We start from the raw sequence: 22,289 nt of genomic DNA on the forward strand, positions 1-22,289 counted from the left end.
TCTCAGTTAAAAAAGAACAAAGTTGTACATTTACCAAGGATTCAAGAATTTTAGCTAGACAAGGAAGCCTTGAAATGGGGCGATAATTAGTAAGATCTCTACTATTCCTGCCCTTATGGAGTGGCAGCACAAGAGCTTATTTCCATACTTTTGGAATACTTCCTTAAATGTGGGTTATTGAGTCAACATTGATGGGTGCTGCACACTTAAGCAGACCGGGATCCAATTGGTCGGCCCCTGTAGATTTATTGTTGTCTATTGCTATCAAAGCATCCAGGACTTATTTTTCTGTAAATAGCCAAAAAAAAAATAATCATATCATTTCTCTGATCATTCAGCAAGTTTCGCCTATCAGCATCCAGCCCAATATCATTGTGAATAGGCTTAGAAGTTATTTCAAAGAGATGTACTTGCCACTGAGCTGCCTGTAAATCAGAGGCGAAGCCACAGCAGGGCCTGGCTGGGCAGAGGCCCTGCCAGATTGAACACTGACCCACCCAATCAGGCTGGCTTAAAATATATATATATATATATATATAAATGAACTTCATTTGTTGGTTGTATTGTCTCCTGACTTATTAGAACTGTTGAAAATGCAGTAGGATTTCCTGGGATCAAATTGGTTATATCGCAATCATATGGTAAATCACAAGCGCATAGCCGAGTGAGTCAGGAAGGCCGCAATTTGGCAAATATGAAATAGCTGATTGTCGAGTTGCGGCTGTCAGTGAGAAGCATCTAAAATATGCAACTGATTACAAAAAAACTGTAGCTATACTCCGTTACTTTACCAGCAAAAATATTGTAATCAGATTAGAAATACTTGAAAATATATATATATATGATTACTTCTAGGGTTACTTTAAAATTCATTTCAAAATACATTTTGACACCTTCCAGTTTTTTCAATGACATTCAAATCAGCATTGAAAAAAGGTGCACATTTAAGTTTGTTCCACCTGAGTGAGTCTGACCACAAGTCAGAGACCACTATGATGACACAACAAATGTGTTTAATGGATCACAGGAAAATAGCAGAATTAGGCTTTTGTAGGCTACAGTGCAATCTATCTTTTCCAATGGTGAGACTGCTGTCGGCATCCAAATCATGTATTATACATCCAACTTGGGGGTAAGGATGACAGCAGTGATGTGGCCTACAAGAGATACAGATATCATTTAGATTACATTTAAAAAGTACCCCCCCCCCCACTTTTTAATCCAAAATTGTGCCCCTGAATTGTACAATATGTGTCCCCCTTTTTCGTAGGCCTAAATTAGATTGTGTGTGTGCATGTGCCATGTTCCTGACCTGTTTGATGGTGAAGTCATTGATGAGGTGGTGGTTGTGCTCATTGAGGCTGCAGTGGAGGGTGACACAGTCGCTGTGGAAAAGCAGGTCCTGGAGGGTGTTGACGCGCTGCAGGCCCAGGGCTCGCTCCACCCCGTCAGACAGGTATGGGTCGTAGAAGATCACGTTGAACCCAAAGGCTTTGGCTCTCAGTGCTACACCCTGGCCAACACGACCTGAGGATACACAACAACACAACATGGACATTTGAGTAATTCACAGACAAGTAAATACTGTAGTTACACCAAAGGGATGCAATAAAGGTGAAATCCTTACAGCATATACCATGCCTGTTTTGTAACAATTCACAGCAAACAATGGCATACAGAAAAGCTATCGAAAACACTACTGAACAAGCCCATATCTAAACAACCAATTTCCTATTCATTATACCCAAAATCTTTTATTCAGCTAATAGCTAGTTGGGTAGTGTAATACAACATTGTACTGAAAGATCTCCGACTAACCGAGGCCGATGATGCCAAGTGTCTCCCCGCGGATCCGCGCCGCCCCGGACGCCACCTCTCTGATCTGCTCCACGCTCTGTACACTAGTGCCCTCGCGCAGTGCCTGGTGGAGCCACGTGGTTCGTCTGTACAAGTTCAGGATGTGACACAGTGTGGAGTCCGCTGTCTCCTCCACCGACGCTGCTGGCATGTTACACACTGCTATCCCTATTGGTAGAGGGGACTATTGTAAACATCTACTCCTAATGTAAGGCGGGGTAATGTAAGGTAAGTATAGACGTTTACTATATCAAAAAGTTATTTTTATTATGGAGTTCTGAGCAGTTGCACTTTGTTTTAAATGGAATACCATAACATGCAGAAAATTATACAATATTTGACCTAGTGAGCCTGCAAGTCTTTCTGAGCCTGCAAGTCTTTGGGTGGACATCTGTATTAAGTCGAGAAAGAGAAGCGCAGGGCCTCACCTAAATCTCCAGCCGACTTGATGTCGATATTGTCGAAGCCGCTGCCTATGCGGACGATGATCCGAAGTGCCTTGAATTTCTCCAGGTCCTCCCTCATTAGCGTGATGGTGTGGTACATCAGAGCTCCTACAGCCTCGTTCAGTACCTGCCAACAGAAAGCTCTCAGGTTTAGTACACAGAGGACAGTTATAAAGCACCCTTCAATAAGAGAAATAGACCACTTTGAACTAATGTGTCATCAGAATGCATTAACTGTGGCTGTGTTGTTTACTCCAAAGGCCCTGACATGGGCTCTCCGATGGGCTCTTGTAGTAGTAGCTAATCTTTCAAATCACATCAAATTTTATTGGTAACATACACGTATTTAGCAGATGCGGGTGTAGCGAAATGCTTGTGTTTCTAGCTCCAACAGTGCAGTAGTATCCAGTGGTGTAAAGTACTTACCTTTAAAGTACTGCTTAAGTAGTTTTTTGGGGTATCTGTACTTTACTTTACTATTTATATTTTAGGCAACTTTTACTTCCCTACATTCCTAAAGAAAATAATGTACCTTCTACTCCATACATTTTCCCTGACACCCAAAAGTACTCGTTACATTTTGACAGACAAATGGTCCAATTCACACACTTATCAAGAGAACATCTCTGGTCATCCCTACTGCCTCTGATCTGGCGGACTCACTAAACACAAATGCTTTGTTTGTAAATGATGTCTGAGTGTTGGAGTGTGCCCCTGGCTATCCGTATATATAAAAATAAAAAACAAGACAATTGTGCCGTCTGGTTTGCTTAATATAAGGAAGTTGAAATGATTTATACTTTTACTTTTGACACTTAAGTACATTTTAGCAATGCCATTTATTTTTAATCCTTAAGTATATTTAAAACAAAATACTTGTCGACTTTTACTCAAGTAGTATTTTACTGGGTGACTTTCACTTTTACTTGAGTCATTTTCTATTAACGTATCTTTACTTTTACTCAATAATGACAATTGAGCACTTTTTCCACCACTGGTAGTATCTAACAATTCACAATACAATACACAAATCTAAAAGTAAAATAATGGAATTAAGAAATATATCAACATTAGGACGAGCAATGATGGAGTGGCATTGACTAAAATACAGTAGAATAGAATACAGTATATACAGTACCAGTCAAAAGTTTGGAGACACCTACTCATCAAGTTTTTTATTTTTTTTTTATTTTACTATTTTCTACATTGTGTAATAATAGTGAAGACATCAAAACTATGAAATAACACATATGGAATCATGTAGTAACCAAAAAAGTGTTAAACAAATTATTCAAAAAGCCACCCTTTGCCTTGATGACAGCTTTGCACACTCTTGGTATTCTCTCAACCAGCTTCACCTGGAATGCTTTTCCAACAGTCTTGAAGGAGTTCCCACACATGCTGAGCACTTGTTAGCTGCTTTTCCTTCACTCTGCCGTCCGACTCATCCCAAATCATCTCAATTGGGTTGAGGTCGGGGGATTGTGGAGGCCAGGTCATCTGATGCAGCACTCCATCCCCCTCCTTCTTGGTAAAATAGCCCTTACACAGCCTGGAGGTGTGTTGGGTCATTGTTCTGTTGAAAAACAAAAAATAGTCCCACTAAGCCCAAACCAGATGGGATGGCGTATCGCTGCAGATTGCTGTGGTAGCCATGCTGGTTAAGTGTGCCTTGAATTCTAAATAAATCACAGACAATGTCACCAGCAAAGCACCCCCACACCATAACACCTCCTCCTCCATGCTTTACGTTCACCCACACCGCGTCTCACAAAGACACGGGGGTTGGAACCAAAAATCACACATTTGGACTCCAGACCAAAGGGCACATTTCCACCGGTCTAATGTCCATTGCTCGTGTTTCTTGGCCCAAGCAGGTCTCTTCTTATTATTGGTGTCCTTTAGTAGTGGTTTCTTTGCAGCAATTCGACCATGAAGGCCTGATTCACACAGTCCCCTCTGAACAGTTGATGTTGAGATGTGTCTGTTACTTGAACTCTGTGAAGCATTTCATTGGACTGCTTTTTCTGAGGCTGGTAACTCTAATGAACTTGTCCTCTGCAGCAGAGGTAACTCTGGGTCTTCCATTCCTGTGGCGGTCCTCATGAGAGCCAGTTTCATCATAGCGCTTGTCGTTTCTCTTTGCTTATTTGAGCTGTTCTTGCCATAATATGGACTTGGTCTTTTACCAAATAGGGCTATCTTCTGTATACACCCCTTACCTTGTCACAACACAACTGATTGGCTCACACGCATTAAGAAGGAAATAAATTCCACAAATGAACTTTTAAGAAGGCACACCTGTTAATTGAAATGCATTCCAGGTGACTACCTCATGAAGCTGGTTAAGAGAATGCCAAGAGTGTGCAAAGCTGTCATCAAGGCATAGGGTGAGATGAGTAAAGCAGTATGTAAACATTATTAAAGTGACTAGTGTTCCATTATTAAAGTGGCCAGTGATTCCATGTGTCACGTCCATCATGTAAAGGATTGGACCAAGGTGCAGCGTGGTATGCGTACATAGTGTTTATTATATTAAACAAAATCCAACAGAACGTGACGTTCAAAAGGCTAAACATCCAACAAGCCAAACTGAAACAAGATCCCACAACATAGGTAGGCAAAATGGCTACCAAAGTATGAACCCCAATTAGAGACAACGATCGACAGCTGCCTCTGATTGGGAACCACACCCGGCCAACATAGAAATAGATAACATAGATCTACACATAGATATTCACACCCTGACCAAACCAACTAGAGATCTCTATGTCAGGGCGTGACACCATGTCTATGTATAGGGCAGCAGCCTCTAAGGTGCAGGGTTGAGTAACCGGGTGGTAGCCGGCTAGTGATGGCTATTTAACAGTCTGATAGCCTTGAGATAGAAGCTGTTTTTCAGTCTCTCGGTCCCAGCTTTGATGCACCTGTACTGACCTCGCCTTCAGTCAGCAGGGTTGGGTAGGTCACTTTCTAAATGTAATTCATTACAGTTACTAGTTAACTGTCTAAAACTGTAAACAGTAACGTAACTTTTGTATTACCAAAACTCAGTAACGTAATCGGATTACTTTCAGTTGCTTTTCGATTACTTTCCCCTTAAGAGGCATTAGAAAAAGACAAAAAGGATCCATAAAACGCATTTGGTGTGTCATCATAGTGGTCTCGCTCAGGTGGAACAAACTTAGACTTGCACCATTTTCAATGCTGAATTGAATGTGATTGAGAAAACAGAAAGGTGTCATTATGGATTTTTTTCTCGCAAACATCCTTTGTGAATTTAAAAGTAATCCTGGAAGTAATCATCTAGTTTTTTTTAAGTATCTGTAATCTGATTCCAACATTTTTGCTGGTAACGTAACTGATGTGGTGGAGAAATCAGAATTAGCTAAGTAATATAGATTATTATGATGTCTTATCTGCAGAATATGCTTATATGATTGAACTGTTGAACTCTTGATATTAGAATGTCTCCTTTCGGAGACTGCACTTCCTCCCTCATGTGGGCCTCAGTCACCTGGGGCCTAGAGAGGGGAGAGGTCAGGCTTGTCTATCACATGTCCCTGTTGCTATGCAGAATATCAGAAAGAGAATAGGGCAAAGGAGGTCAGAAGGAAACATTGTTTCCATATGTGAATATGTGTCTTTACCTATTGCAAACCATGTGAAGGGATGGCATGAGTAATGGGAACCAATCACTTGTCTCCACAATGTCTGTGTGTCAGTCGCCCCCTCCTTTGGCCTTGGGAGATTGTTCTCTCCCCTGGTTCCCTTTTTAGCAAGGTGGAAACTAAGTAACAACAAATGTCCTTCTACATTCTTATTACTGAACAAAACAATTGTATTTGGGCCTAAGGTCTGGCACAGGATGTGTGGGGTTAGTGTCTGGAACCATTGTATGTTATCACTGAGGTTGCACCTATCCTGACCTATCCTGAGATAGTATATAACCCAGAGGCTCACTCCACTCAGTGGGCTCTTACTCTATTCACTTTGGTGTGGGCATTGTGACCAGCTCCCTTATCGATACGTTTTTAATAAAGTTAATATTCTGATTGGTGATTGACCTTGTCTCTCCTCATTATTGATTAAAATATCCACCACACTGATTAAAGTATTTTTTTTGGTAATCAGATTACATGTAATCAGTTACTCCCCAACCCTGTCAGTCGGTATTCTTGGTACAACACCATGGGATGTCACGCTCGAGCGATCTCTACTTGAAGGATATACAACCACGCCTGACAAGGCCAATGAAAACCGCACCTCACCGGAAGCCCCACCTTCCACAGGTGATACCCCAAGGCTCTGATTAATTCCTTTAATTCTCTACTCTTCACTTCATACTGAGCAAGAGAAACAAACATTTCTGGAACACAAGAGGCTCTGACTTTGCGCCAGCTAAACTCTCCACTTGGGTAGTCTGTGCACCTCCTACAGGCGTTGTGCACTGAGAGTTGGTATTTGTTCGCTAAAGTTTCCAAAACTGATCTAGCTTTGAATAAGCTGGCTAAAGATGAGACCAGTCCGTGAGCGCATTGCCAACGACTGCGCGCAAACTCCTTGGATAGATGTGTAGCATTCTTAAAAAAGCTTGGGGTCGCTGTTGAAGATTTCCCTCTCCTGGATGCCAGTGCCTCGGCCGAGGTGTGGAATGCGGGGAGGGACATGGGGTTGTGGTCTGAGCAGATGGAGCTATCTACCCAGCAGGGCTACAATGACCCGGCGTGGAGAGACTCCAGCCGAGGCGATTACGACTACGGGAGAAGAAAGGGCAGAGGCGGCACATCTGACAGAGCAGGACCGGACGCGAATTAGAGGGAAGAGTGCAGCAGAGGCAATTTGGAACACTGTAGGAGAAAGGGAGACAGCGGCGCTAACAGAGGACCATCTGCGGGTACAGATACAAAACACTGCAGATCATCTGGTCTGCTGGAAGCGGATCGGACCATGGGCTTCTGCTCAGCTAAAGGTTTGAATTTGATGCATCTGAATGTCCGTAGCCTTGTTCCCAAAATCAACGAGATTCGTATGCCTATAGGCAGTAGCAATGCAGGGATTGTGTGCTTTACGGAGACATGGCTGGACTGTTCTGTTAATGATTCTGAAATTGAAATTGAGAATTACAAGGTTTTGAGAAAATAATGCAACCCTAACGGTGGGGGAGTCTGTGTTTACATAAGAGCGAACAGTTGTTTTAACCTGAGACTTGATTTTAAGATTATCTATGAGCAAATTAAAATGTACTGTACATATCAAATAACTGTCTAATGTATGATTTGAAGTTCGGTTTTTTGAAATTCACATTCAACTGATACATGTTTACTGTATTTAACCAACCCTGGCATTGCAAGCGCCATGCTCTACCAACTGAGCTACACGGGGCCCCGAACAGGTTTGCTGTTCACTTGCGCTATATAAGATGGAAGGGAGTTCCATGCACTCGTGGCTCTGTATAATACTGTACGTTTCCTTGAATTTGTTCTGGACCTGGGGACTGTGAAAAGACTCCTGGTGGCATGTCTGGTGGGGTATTTGTGTGTGTAAGTTGACTATGCAAACAATTTTGAATTTCCAACACATTCAAGTTTCTTATAAAAACAAGAAGTGATGCAGTCAGTCTTTCCTCAACTCTTAGCCAAGAGAGACTGGCATGCATAGTATTAATATTCACCCTCTGATTACAATGAAAAGCAAGACGTGCGGCTCTGTTTTGGGCCAGCTGCAGCTTAAATAGGTATTTCTTTGCAGCACTTGACCATATGACTGGACAATAATCAAGATAAGATAAAGCTAGAGCCTGCAGGACTTGCTTTGTGGAGTGTGGTGGTAAAAACCAAGATCATCTCTTTATTACGGACAGACCTTTCCCAATCTTTACAACCATTGAATCTATATGTTTTGACCATGACAGTTTACAACATAAGGTAACACCAAGTACAGTGAGGGTGTGGTGTCTAAGGAATGTATGACTTTGCTAACGTTTGCAAATGGTATCTTGGAGGATGTTGATTCAGCTTAGGGAAGCATCTGGGGAGCAGTTTTATAGGGGCAATCTAGAACAGAGGAAGTCTGTTGTGTGGAGTCATGGGATTGGTCTCTAGGGGAAACCACCCATATCATGGTAAAGATTATAAATACTTGGTGGGGACAAAGGAGGACAGAACAAAATATTATTTTGAGTCCGTTGTTCTCCAGATGCCTGCAGATGTCTGTCAATTTACGCTGAAATCTTGTGATATAAACAAACCTTTATAATCAAAGTACAGTGTAAGCGGACTCCTTGGTCTCACAGCATAATTAGCATCATATTTTTAGATACTACAGAATGGCGACGAGGAACGTTTGGGGCGTGATGCGTCTCTCCAGTGTTCCATTCATGAGCTGCGAAGTGACTCCCGCTCAAGACGCCGGCTCATAAGGTGAGATTTCTCACAATTTTTGTGCGCTGGTCGGTTCGCTTGCTTATGGGTGTGTGCGCTGGAGAAATGTACCGTTTAAAAGACTTATGTGTGCAAATTTTGCTGTTTTTGCTGTGGGATAGGAGTCCTTTCTAAAATTCTAAATTTGTTTGTGCTGGTAACAACGCAAACAGGGGGGAGTGTCTATAACTATTGAAGAATAGAATGAAGGAATAAGGCCAAGGAAAATTTATACAAATTAGGACATTGCGGATCTATGGAAGCCCTCAAACGAGGCGTTCATTAGGATGGACCGAAAATCCTAAAAGCGCATTAGGTGAATTTAGGTATGTCCCGGGGACTTGGGGTTGTGGTATATACATTCGATTGCAAGTTACCTCTCAACTTATGGTTGACAAACTATATGTTTGATATAACCGCTCATTGAATGTCCGCAAACTCGTGGTAGCATAAATTTAGGAACAATGAAAAAACGGCGCAATGGAGGTAGAATGCTGCCTTAGGGGTCCGTAGGAACGGAAAAAGCCTCTTAAACTGTGTATGTGTGTGTGTGTGTGGGAGAGAGAAAAATGGTGGAGTGGAGACGTCTCTGTTGTGTCTGAGCTGTGTGTCGACTCATTTTGGGATGGGATTTGTGTTGGAGATCTTGTGAGTCTCCGTGGGTGAGAACGTTGGTGGTTGTTAACTATATGTGAGCCCCCTGGAAGGACGTTAAGGTTAAAAAATGTTATGACTCTCTATAAAAAGAGAACGTTTACTAACTATTAGAATATCATGAGCCTACAGGGAGGAGTTTTTAATAGTGTATAGAGATGTTTTGTAATGGATAAGAAAATAACTATAAATCTGCAGATAAGGATAAAGTGACGTTAAGAAACTTCAAAGTAGGATTTGTGTTCCATGTTTTATGTTGGTTTGTGAGCTCTGTTAAGTGTTACTGTTTGCCTCATGAAGAACGGAGGTAAAGTTGGTGTGTCTACTTTCTGTTGTTTAGCTGGGAGAGAGCTTCATCCACTCTGAAATCGTATTGGTGAATGAACTACGCATGCGTGGGATTTTATGAGTTTAGAGTTACGTAGGGCAAATATGCCACTCCCCTGCCTGCACTGAGCTGCTGGGAGACGCAGACTCAGAGCGGACAGAGAGGGTGGAGGAGATTTAAACACTAATAAAGTGTTCTGTTTGTTAAATAGGCTGTTGCTTAACGATGAAACTATTTGATTGAGATCTATTGAATTGATAAATGAGAGAGATATGTTGACGGATTAAAAATAAAAATAATTAAATAAATAAAATGTTATTGAGTTATTTATACTATTCCTGAGTTAAGTTGTTTGCTTATTTCTTAGAGCGAATGTGACTAGAGGAATATTGAATGGTTGAAATAACTCAGTAAGTGCATAAACTACTAAATTATTGTCTGTTCTTTGTTCTTCTGTGATATGAGAGACGATGAGAAGGAGGAGACAGAGAGAGAGAGGAAGTGCTGACGAGTGCATCATGCAACAGAGTGTGCTGCAACGGATCAAGTCAAATCAAGGCTAGTACTGTTCTGTTTACAAAACTTACCTTCCCATAGAGGATATTTTGTGTGCCTAGCATATTTGATGTTGTGACAATTTGACAGGGACTTGGCAACAGACTGATCAATTGATGTAATTGCATATTGGAGTTTTTGTGCATAAGTTGGTTTGATTAGAGTTGTGTTGGGAATCGAGTACTGACATTATTCTGTAAAATTAAGGTCATTGGGTGCTTATTAAGCAATTGGTTTGTGAGTGCTGTAGTGTTGCTGGATTATAGGTCTTTCTTTTTTGGATTGCTCTGAAGTTGACTACTTTCCTTTACTTTTCCTGATCGGATGTGGTAAGATTGCCACTAATTAATAAATTGGTAAAATAAATAAATAATAATAAATAAAAAAATACCTATAATTAAAAAGGGAGGGAACCATAAGCTATATAGTCTAAAATAATAAAATAATTCACAATAAAGGAATATAAAAGAGTTGTTACAATGGGGAAAAAAGGACATCAAAACTATGAAAGTAATTACTCCTGTTGATGTAGTACAAAATAGTAATCCTCTAGTTAATGGTATTGCAAGGTTATCTGGAAAATGGAATAAACGTTGGCGTGACATTGAACAACCATGGCTAGTGGAAGGGATTCTTAACCCTGACGTCATCAACATGATGAAGATGAACGAATAACAGCAGAAACGACCATAAAATAAGAATCCAAACTCCAAAAGTAAGAAGAAAACGAGATGTCTGGAAACTAAGGGTGGAGTGAGGTTCAGGAGGATGGAACTTGAAGATGATGATGATGATGATGATGATGATGATCAGAGTGATTCAGAAGAGATCATGGGTGGATATGACTCTGTGATCAGACGGAGGTTGGCCAGAGCGGAAAGAAGGGGTATTTGAAGAAGAAGAATACAAGATATTCTAGTTCTGATGAAAGCGAAGATGAAGACAGCGATAAAGATTTGGAGATTAAAGGTGCTTCATATTCAAGAGGATTTTATCCTACAATGACTAGCACAGAAGAAATAGAAAGAGATATAGACTGATGCGTATCATGCCTGGATAAAGCAAATAATATAGAAGAAGTAAGAGAACTGGAACAACAACTCAAGAAGCTGAAGATACAGGAGAAAAAACTGCTGAGAAAAGGATCCCAAGAATTGGAGAAAAAGTATACATTGAGGCCAAGGAAAGACGGCACCAGTAAGAAAATGATGCCAGTGATCATTCGAGGACAAAACCTAGAATATAAGCCTTTGAAGAATACCGATATGTCAGATATACTTGAGAAGCTGCCTACTCTTCAAGATGGAGCATATCCTTGGATTTCAAAATTGGAAGAAATTACGGTGGGAACACAGTCAGCCATAGGAGACATTAAGAGACTTTTGGCTAATCTCCTTGGGATTCCAGATATGGAAGAAATATTTCAGAGAGCGGGACTTAATAGATATGTGGGGACTGAAGTGAATGACCCTGAATTGTTGGCTGCAAGTAGAAATAGGCTGTGGAGAGCACTGAAAGATATGTTTCCAACAAATGTGTATTCTGACAACATTCTGATTGACCCACTAGGACAACAAGACAATCCGAGAGCCTATGTGTCAAGAGTTCATCAAGTGTGGAGAAATATTACCGGAAATGATCCAGATGTGAGTCAAATTGAGCAGTCAATTTTGAGAGCTAAACTGCAGATGGGACTGCCCTCACCAGTAAGGAGCAAACTGGCAGAGGTGGTTGGACTTGGAAGCATGACAAAAGGCGTCTATACAGATCATATAGCCCATCAAGTGGATCTGTACAGGAAAAAGGAACACAACTTGAAAGAACAGGACCAAGAAACTCTCAGAAAACTTGATGAAATACAACTGGTGGAGAATAAGAAGGAGAAGAAACAAGCTTTGGTTATGCAGAATCAGTGTGCACCAAATTAACAATCACTGCCACAGCTTCAACCGGACCAGTTCCAACTGCAATTGTACCAGCCACCAATAGCGGTACCAGTTGTTTCATATCCACAGCCAGTTTCTGGACAGACACAGAATTGGAGAGGAAGAGGACGAGAAGGCTTAGAAAGAGGAAGAGGAGGAAGATTTAAGCCATACTTCCAGCAATCTTCAGAAGTGTGTTATAATTGTGGACAGGTTGGTGACTTTGCTGTGAGTGCAATGGGCCAGGAGGAAACATCAGAGGGAATTTCAGAGGAAGATACAGGAGCAAGTCAAGATCATCTGGAGGACAGGTGAACCCCTATAGGGGCCCGGAGCAAGGATTCTAGGGGTGCCCAGAAGATCCGAAAGGGGGGTGTCAGCTGGTAGCATCAGGACCGGAAAAAGATCCAACAATTGAGGTGAAAGTTGAACTTCGACGAGGAGGCAGACCTCCTTGGAAGAATCAGTATCCATTGAAAGATGAAGTAATCCAAGGGATTGAACCAGAAATTGAAGGACTTTCAAAAGCAGGTGTTTTGAAGAAAATAGAAAAAATCCTTAGAGTAGCAATCAATTGTTGTTTTGGGAGAAACCATGAGGGGTTGATAGTAGCGCCTCTAGACCTATTAGGTCTGATGATTCAGGAAGCTAGGGGTTAGCTAATGTTGCAAGGGGGGAGATTAGGAGAAAGATTATAAAGGAGTAGGGTTTTTTGGGAATCATATTTGCTTGAATAGATTGACTATGTCATAGGCAGGAGGACAATCTGTCTGAAAAATAATGTTTAAAAGGGGGTGACTGTTATTCTTGGTTACATTCCTACACCAAGAGGGGAATAAGATGTCCAACCAAGCGAAAAGATGCTCAATCGGTTGCCAAGTTCTTGTGTAAAGAAGTCATAAGCAGGTGTGGACTTTCCGATCACATATCCTGAAATTAGTGGGAAAGGAATTTGTGGATAAATCAGTGAAATGTTTTTTGAAAAGTTAGGAGAAAAGTCAGATAAAAAAGTTATGAAAACTAGGGTTGAAGGAACTCTTGGACAGTCAGCTCAGCTCCCATGCAAGTGCACGGAGGAGAACAGTGGTGAAGGGAAATTCAGAGTTCAGTGGGAAGATAGATATGGCAGGAGTTTAGATCTTTTAGGAGCAGTTGCATTGAGAAAGTATGCGTTGCTGAATGATAAGAGAAGAATGCAGATTGAGGGTGATTGCAGTATCTATATTTACAATTCCCAGCAGGGGGATCAAGGTGATTATAAATGTATTTTTTATAATCAACAGTTTGAAAGTGAGGGATTAGAGTTGGGACTGAGAGTTAATGTAGTGACACTAGTGGTGGTAGATGGAAATACAAGTAAAGAGTTAAAAGCTTTAGGGAGAATGGATGAATCAACAACAATGACATCAACACTTCAGCCTATTATAACAACAGTGAGAAGCAATTCAACTCTTTCAACATTGAATGTTATTAAAGCTATAAATATATCACATTTGATTACAAGGGAGCCAATCGCTCCAGCACCAATTTTAGAGGAAAAGACTGTCATTAGGGTTAGGATGGGTGGTACAGCTCATCTTCCTTGTAGATGTGAGAGATGGAGTGGGGGTGGTGACGTTCCTCCCACATGGAGAGATAATTATGGAGAAGAAGTGTTGTTATCAGGGCCAGAAGTAGAAGCTGTGACCCCTAGTCAAAGGAAGTATATTTTGTACAACGATATGAAGTGGAAGAGGGTTATGAGTGATTGCTCACTTATTTTGCATAATGTTACATGGAAAGATCAGGGAGAATATATGTGTACTTATTTAGTGCAAGCATTAAAGTTTGTTCCGGTTAAGAATTATTGATAAAAAGGCTATGTAACTCGTAAGGTGACGCTTATGATGGAAGATTTGAAGTCTGTTGAAGCTTCCACAGTCACCAAAGGAGTTCAGGAGAAGTATATTACAGTAGCCACTCCAACAGTAAATAATACACAGAGGATATCTGTAACTTTCCCACTGGAAATAGTTAAGAGTGTTAATACATCAACTAAAGCAACTATTTTAATAGTAATTTTGAAAGAGATTAATGGTATGACGGCAATAACAAATGTAGGAAATATGACATAGACACCAACAACAACTTTTCTGAAACTAAAGGATGTAGCAAGAGTGACTCAGGAGTTTATGATAGGGATGGAGAGTGCTGTCAATGGTAGTAAGGATAGTGTTGAAATAGGAGAGCAGATGGTAGTAGAGAATGATGTAGATTCATCTGAAACAGGATGACTTCTTTGATTTTGATGGAAGACAAGAAGATATATCTGATCAATACCGCTCGTTAGGAAAGAGAGAAACTAAATGGAAGGCATATGGATTTGATTCTTCTGTTTTGCAAATTAAAGATGGATGGGCAGGTAGGAATCTTTGGTTCCAGCAGTTAACTCATTCTGTAAGATCAGTGAGGAATCTTGAGGGTCCATGTCTGTTGAGAATTCCAGCACCAGGCACATGGGGTTCTATCTTAGAGACGGTGGCTAAACCTCTATCAAGTACGTGTCAATCTTATGCATTATCATGGCTGTTGTATCAGCAACAATCATTAACAGATACAATAATGTCGTTGTCGAAACATTTGTTTAGGCCTAGGTTTAAGTGTTCTTGGTTAAATTAATTAACCTATATGAATTTGTTAGATGGGAAGGAAAATCAGTTAACAGCGATTCCTGAAGCATTGGAGGTGAAACCAGTGAGGGCTAAAAGCAGTTTTTGTTCTAATAAAACATATGATGGAAAGGGTATGTTTATTTTGGAATATCAGATTGTGATGATTATATGATGACTTTGGGTAAGCATGAACATAAGGTTAGTAATGAGAAATATAATGTAACTTTTTATGTTCCAGTTAGTAAGAAGAGCAGGATTTTGATGGTGAAAGATCAGCTTTTGCCTGGTAATGTGACTATTGGGAATTTTAGAGATATTTGGTGGGTTTGTGGTGATAAAGCGTATATATTCTTACCCTATGGATGGAAAGGATGTTGTTACATGTCGACGTTGAAGCTTCCATATGAGGTTTTTATCATTAAAAGAGGGGAAGCACCGGACACAGATAAATCTGAGTCTAGGTTTGGAAATAGGGTGAAAAGGGACATGGCGGAATTTCATAGTCTGGAAGCCTACCATTGGAGGATAAGTCTAGGAGAGAAGTGGGGACTGGGACTTTTTCCATGGTATGGTGTAACATTTTAGGCTGATCACATTGATAATATTACCTATACTTTGCAGGGTTTTGCAAATGAAACGATAAGAGGGTTTAACCTTCTGTCGAATACTCAATAAGTCACAGACTAACGCTGTTGAAACATGACATGGCTCTTGACTATATTTTAGCAAAACAAGGTGGCTTATGTTTGGCTATGAATTTGACGGGGGATGATTGTTATACTTTGATCCCAGATAGTTCCGATAATATCACTAGTGTCATAGATGCATTGAAGAATATAAGGGATGCGTTTGGTAGATCTGAAGGAGCTGGATGGTCAGCGAAGGCTTGGTTGCAAGATCAGTTAGGCCCAGTGGGAGCAGTGATAGTTCAGATTTTAGTAGCAGCTCTGATTGCGCTGTGTTTGCTTTTGTACTTTGTTATTGACTTTTGCGAAGGCTATGATATTGAGATGGGTTGGAGTTGTGATGCCTGGAGAAAACACTCAGATGCCGTTGTTAACTGTTACTGATCTAGATGAAGATGAACAAGTGGGACTGAATGGAGTATTGATGGATAGATATCCATTTTGAATATCCGATAATTTTTCTAATGTTTTTAAATATTAGTGTGATTTTAGTATTTCGTGATGAATCCAAGGGGGGATATGGAATGAGATTCATTTTATATATAATTGTATATATCATTTTTAGTTGATATTGATGTTTTAATTTGAATGTGTTGTTTTGCAAAAGATACTGTTTGGTCTTTTCTTTTCTTCCAGAAGCATATGGGGGAATGTGTAGAGGGGATTCAAATACTCAAACATGGACAATATGAAGGGACAATATGAATGGACTGGAGGAAGTGGAACAAGGAAGGTGTGGAAATGTTCAGATTCCATCATCGACGTTGCATTGGAAGTCGACACTGCTGAGGAGATGAAGTGTAGTGGACTACATTCCAGTGTCTGCAATGATATATAGACATATTTGCATGTGTAATACATAATTTGTGTCATATTCTTTCTGTATTAATTTTTGTAGAATGATATTTTATGTTATTGGGTACATGTGGGGATCTCAGATGTTTTTGTTTATTTTGTGGATGCTTAGGGATATTGGGTCTAGGCAGGGATAGAGAAAATCCACAGGAGGGTCCGATGGGTCGACCAGACTGAATGTGGACATTTTTGATTGTATTTTGTTTGCTGAGGCTCTCATGTGTATTCAAATTGCATCATAGTTTAAAATGCATTGATAAAGATTTATGAATTGATCTGGAGTACTTAGGTGGTTGCCTGGGGCAGAGGGGCCGTGAGAGAATTTTACTGTCTTGATTGATTGATGGATATTTGGAAAGAAAGCTGCCAGACAGGTTTTTCGCTCTCACACTGTCTGGTCTACGAGGTGAGATCTTGCATGGAGCCCCAGGCCGAGGGAGATTGACAGTTCTTTTGTGTTTCTTCCATTTGCGAATAAACACACCAACTGTTGTCACCTTCTCACCAAGCTGCTTGGTGATGGTCTTGTAGCCCATTTCAGCCTTGTGTAGGTCTACAAACATGCTACAGTAGTCGACCAGACCGAGCTGCTGGCGGAGATGGCCGCGCTTTTGGGTGCAGGGAAGAACCACACAGAGCTCTTGGATGAGATTCAGGCTACAGACGATTTCATTTTGCGCATGTCCCGGTGCACCATCCTGGCACTCGCAAGAAGCATGGGAGCTACTGTGGTGGCACAGCGCCACCTTTGGTTGATGCTCTCACAGGTGCCAGAGAGGGACCGACAGATGTACCTGGATGAGCAGATTTCTCCTACGGGGTTGTTCGGCTTGGCCCTGGAGGCCATGCAGGCCCGCTTTGAGCCTAAGAAGAAGCAGGAGGTGGAGCTGTGCGCTTTCCTTCCGCGGAGGTCTTTGGGGCTGCCGTTGGAATACCCTCCCATGGGCCTGCAGGTGGAGCTCCGCCGGCGATTATGGCTGTGCCGTGGGTCGGGCCTGGTGCCATGCCGGGTCGCTCTGCCTCCCAGGAGCAACACCAGTCTGCCTGGCACAGGCGCTGCTTCACATCCAAGTGTGGTGAGGTGAGGGCTGGTCCCGCTGCGACTTGGGGAAGGAGACAGCCCCTGCACACCTAGCTCTGAGTTGGGTCTAGGTGGCACGGGCCGGGACACTTTGCCCGCCTCGTTAAACACTTAACAACAGTAGCCCCAAGTGGCACAGCCAATCGGGGTACGTCACTGATGGCCGAATCCCCCAGAGTGGACCGGGTTTCAGGAAAAAGCTTAAAAACATTGTTTTAACTCCAATGTTCAAGGGTATCCAGAGTGTTGTGTATCACACATGAGTTCAATAAAGAATGTCCCTCCACAACATTCAGACACATGGTTGTCAAAAGTGTTGGAAATACAAAAAGAGGAAAAATAACCAATCTCTCCCAGTCCACGATGTCAGGGTTGAGTGTAGAGGTAACGTGGAATCACACGCAGGACACACAGAGATTCGAAACAGATGTCTTTAGTGAAGTCCGAAAATACAAGCCAAACATGGCAACAGGCCACAGGCGAAACATACGCACACTGGTAAGAACCAAAGTAAATGCGCACAACGTGCAGGACTCTCTCAAACAAAACGAAATACAGAGAGCACAGAACAGCAAACCAACTACTACACGTGACATCGAACAATTACACACAACACCTGACCAAACACAAGATAACTAAATAGGACGCATAATGAACACTTAACAATGAACAGGTGTAACAAACAGACAAAACCAATCAAACATAGAAACATAGAACGGTGGCAGCTAGTACTCCGGAGACGACGACCGCCGAAGCCTGCCCGAACAAGGAGAAGGAGCAGCCTCAGCCGAAACCGTGACACACGAGAGGGCACCATGCCCCCTCAGATGGCATTTTACAGGAGATTTGCTACCTGCTCCGACCAATTTCGCGCATGTGCAGTGTCGCCCAAAAATGTTTATCTTTTACAGTCTCCAGAGGACTGACTATTGACTGAGTGATGTAATAATACTATACTATCCATGTCTGGTATCTATCTGAAACTTATTCACTGAGGATAACTCTGATGCTATCTATATGAATGCATGACATCTGTGGTAACTTTTATCTGTACAGGGTGAACTCTAAATTACTCTCAAGGAGGGTCTATTGTCCTCTCAGGAATTCTGTCTCATTTACATTGGTCTCATCCCCCACACAAGCATTTAAATGCTGTGACACCCTGTGGAGATTGGGTGTTGGTGGTCAGGTTACACTGTAAATTTGGTATCGTTTGATTGGTCAATGGTGGTTGGTTTTGGGTTGAAAGGTTAAACATACAGATGTTGCAACATGTTCTCTCTCTTATCCTGTATCCAGTCCATGGAAGAAGGTTGTGTGATCAATTCTCATTTCATAGGCTTCTAGGCCTCTGTCCTAGTAAGCATCTCTTTGTTCATGCTTTTTTTTCTAAGTTAACCTTAGGATCTATACGATACGACTCTGGTTTCTCTTCATTATGCACAACCCTGAGTGGTGGAGATATTCTGGGGTTGTGTCCCTTTCTCTACTCTATCCTTTTCTTATAAAACATTTTTTAGGGGGTAGATCAGCTTTAATATTGCAGACATTGTAACTTCCATCAATGTAATTGTCTGCATCACTTCCAATCCCCCATATATTTTTTATACACACTTCAACTGTGTATATATATATATATATATATAGTTGAAGTCGGAAGTTTACATACACTTAGGTTTGAGTCATTAAAACTTGTTTTTCAACCACTCCACAAATTTCTTGTTAACAAACTATAGTTTTGGCAAGTCAGTTAGGACATCTACTTTGTGCATGACTGTCACGGATTCGGCCAAGGCTGCCCCTCCTCCTTACTCGGGCAGGCTTCGGCGTTCGTCGTCACCGGAATACTAGCTGCTGCCAATCTATTTTCTATGTTGCACCTGTTGTCTATTGTCACACACCTGTTGCCCATTATTGTATCACGCCTTCCCTATTTAACCCAGTGGCTCCCAATGTGTTTTGTGTGTGGTTGTTTTCGTTTCGTGTGTCGTTGGTGAGCGGGTTAGTTCCTCCCTGTGTGGAGGTATTATGTGTTGTATTCTTTACTTGATTCAGTAAAGTACGTTTCTGAGAGTTCTGTGTCCTGCGCCTGACTTCGATCCACCGCATTACACTGACACTCGTGACAATGACACACGTAATATTTCCAACAATTGTTTACAGACAGATTATTTAACTTATAACTCAGTGTATTGACTGTGCCTTTAAACAGCTTGGAAAATTCCAGAAAATTGTGTCATGGCTTTAGAAGCTTCTGATAGGCTATTTACATCATTTGAGTCAATTGGAGGTGTACCTGTGGATGTATTTCAAGGCCTACCTTCAAACTCAGTGCCTCTTTGCTTGACATCATGGGAAAATCTAAAGAAATCAGCCAAGACATCAGAAAGAAAACTTGAGACCTCCACAAGTCTGGATCATCCTTGGGAGCAATTTCCAAATGCCTGTAGGTACCATGTTCATCTGTACAAACAATAGTACGCAAGTATAAACACCATGGGACCACGCAGCCGTCATACAGCTCAGGAAAGAGACGCATTCTGTCTCCTAGAGATGAACGTACTTTGGTGCAAAAAGTGCAAATAAATCCCAGAACAACAGCAAAGGAACTTGGCCGCTCAGCAAGGAAGAAGCCACTGCTCCAAAACCGCCATAAAAAAGCCTGACTACGGTTTGCAACTGCACATGGGGACAAAGATCGTACTTTTTGGAGAAATGTCCTCTGGTCTGATGAAACAAAAATAGAACTGTTTGGCCATAATGACCATCGTTATGTTTGGAGGAAAAAGAGGGAGCTTGCAAGCCGAAGAACACCATCCCAACCGTGAAGCACGTGGGTGGCAGCATCATGCTGTGGGGGTGCTTTGCTGCAGGAGGGACTGGTGCACTTCACAAAATAGATGGCATCATGAGGAAGGAAAATTATGTGGATATATTGAAGCAACATCTCAAGACATCAGTCAGGAAGTTAAAGCTTGGTCATAAAAGGGTCTTCCAAATGGACAATGACCCCAAGCAAACTTCAAAAGTTGTGGCAAAATGGCTTAAGGACAACAAAATCAACGTATTGGAGTGGCCATCACAAAGCCCTGACCTCAATCCTATAGAAAAGTTGTGGGCAGAACTGAAAAAGCGTGTGCGAGCAAGGAGGCCTGCAAACCTGACTCAATTACACCAGCTCTGTCAGGAGGAATGGGCCAAAATTCACCCAACTTATTGTGGGAAGCTTGTGGAAGGCCACCCGAAACGTTTGACCCAAGTTAAACAATTTAAAGACAATGCTACCAAATACTAATTGAGTGTATGTAAACTTCTGACCCACTGGGAATGTGATGAAATACATCATTCTCTCTACTATTATTCTGACATTTCACATTCTTAAAATAAAGTGGTGATCCTAACTGACCTAAGACAGGGAATTTTTACTATGATTAAATGTCAGAAATTATGAAAAACTGAGTTGAAATATATTTGGCTAAGGTGTATGTAACCATCCTACTTCAACTGTATATATATATATATATATATAGATGTGTGTGTGTGTGTGTATATGTATATATATATATATATATATATATATATATATATATATATTATAAACACATACATACACTACTTTTCAAAAGTTTGGGGTCACTTAGAAATTGTCTTGTTTTCCATGGAAACATACATGAAATGAGTTTGAATAGGAAATATAGCAAAATGCATAGGAAATGTAGTCATTGACAAGGTTAGAAATAATGATTTTTAATAGAATTAATAATTGTGTCCTTCAAACTTTTATTTTGTCAAAGAATCCTCCATTTGCAGCTATTACAGCCTTGCATACTGTACCTTTGGCATTCTAGTTGTCAATCTGTTGAGGTAATCTGAAGCGATTTCACCCCATGTTTCCTGAAGCACCTCACACAAGTTGGATTGGCTTGATGGGCACTTCTTACGTACCATATGGTCAAGCTGCTCCCACAACAACTCAATAGGGTTGAGATCTGGTGCCTGTGCTGGCCACTCCATTATAGACAGAATACAAGCTGACTGCTTCTTCCCTAAATAGTTGTTGCATAGTTTGGAGCTGTGCTTTGGGTCTTTGTCCTGTTGAAGGAGGAAATTGGCTCCAATCAAGCGCCATCCACAGGCTATGGCATGGCTTTGCAAAATAGAGTGATAGCCTTCCTTCTTCAAGATCCCTTTTATCCTGTACAAATCTCCCACTTTACCACCACCAAAGCACCCCCAGACCATCACATTGCCTCAACCATGCTTGACAGATGGCATCAAGCACTCCTCCAGCATCTTTTCATTTGGTCTGCGTCTCACAAATGTTCTTCTTTGTGATCCAAACACCTCAAACTTCGATTTGTCTGTCCATAACACTTTTTTCCAATCTTCCTCTGTCCAGTGTCTGTGTTCTTTTGCCCATCTTAATCTTTTATTTTTATTGGCCAGTCTGAGATTTATGGGGTTGAGATCTGGAGACTGGCAAGGCCACTCCAGGACCTTGAAATGCTTCTTACGAAGCCACTCCTTCATTGCCCGGGCGGTGTGTTTGGGATCATTGTCATGCTGAAAGACCCAGCCACGTTTCATCTTCAATGCCCTTGCTGATGGAAGGAGGTTTTCACTCAAAATCTCACGATACATGGCCCCATTCATTCTTTCCTTTACACGGATCAGTCGTCCTGGTCCCTTTGCAGAAAAACAGCCCCAAAGCATGATGTTTCCACCCCCATGCTTCACAGTAGGTATGGTGTTCTTTGGATGCAACTCAGCATTCTTTGTCCTCCAAACACGACGAGTTGAGTTTTTACCAAAAAGTTATATTTTGGTTT

General features: G+C 41.4%; 1 protein-coding gene across 3 annotated transcripts in view; it reads right to left on the minus strand.

The window, feature by feature from the left end:
* Positions 1 to 22,289, minus strand: part of LOC121544970 (C-terminal-binding protein 1) — a 112,638-nt gene that overhangs the window by 59,258 nt on the left and 31,091 nt on the right. For all 3 annotated transcript variants that reach the window (XR_005996175.2, XM_041855268.2, XM_041855261.2), the window contains exons 3-5: positions 2,286 to 2,430; positions 1,819 to 2,025; positions 1,313 to 1,527 (exon numbers count right to left, since the gene is read on the minus strand). Coding sequence is in view for 2 of the 3 variants with exons in the window: in XM_041855268.2 (XP_041711202.2) it covers positions 1,313 to 1,527; positions 1,819 to 2,025; positions 2,286 to 2,430 (567 nt within the window). In the remaining variant the exon portion in view is untranslated. The remainder of the gene's footprint in view (positions 1 to 1,312; positions 1,528 to 1,818; positions 2,026 to 2,285; positions 2,431 to 22,289) is intronic.

Source organism: Coregonus clupeaformis, chromosome 3 (genome assembly GCF_020615455.1).
Source record: "Coregonus clupeaformis isolate EN_2021a chromosome 3, ASM2061545v1, whole genome shotgun sequence".
NCBI classification, from domain to species: domain Eukaryota; kingdom Metazoa; phylum Chordata; class Actinopteri; order Salmoniformes; family Salmonidae; genus Coregonus; species Coregonus clupeaformis.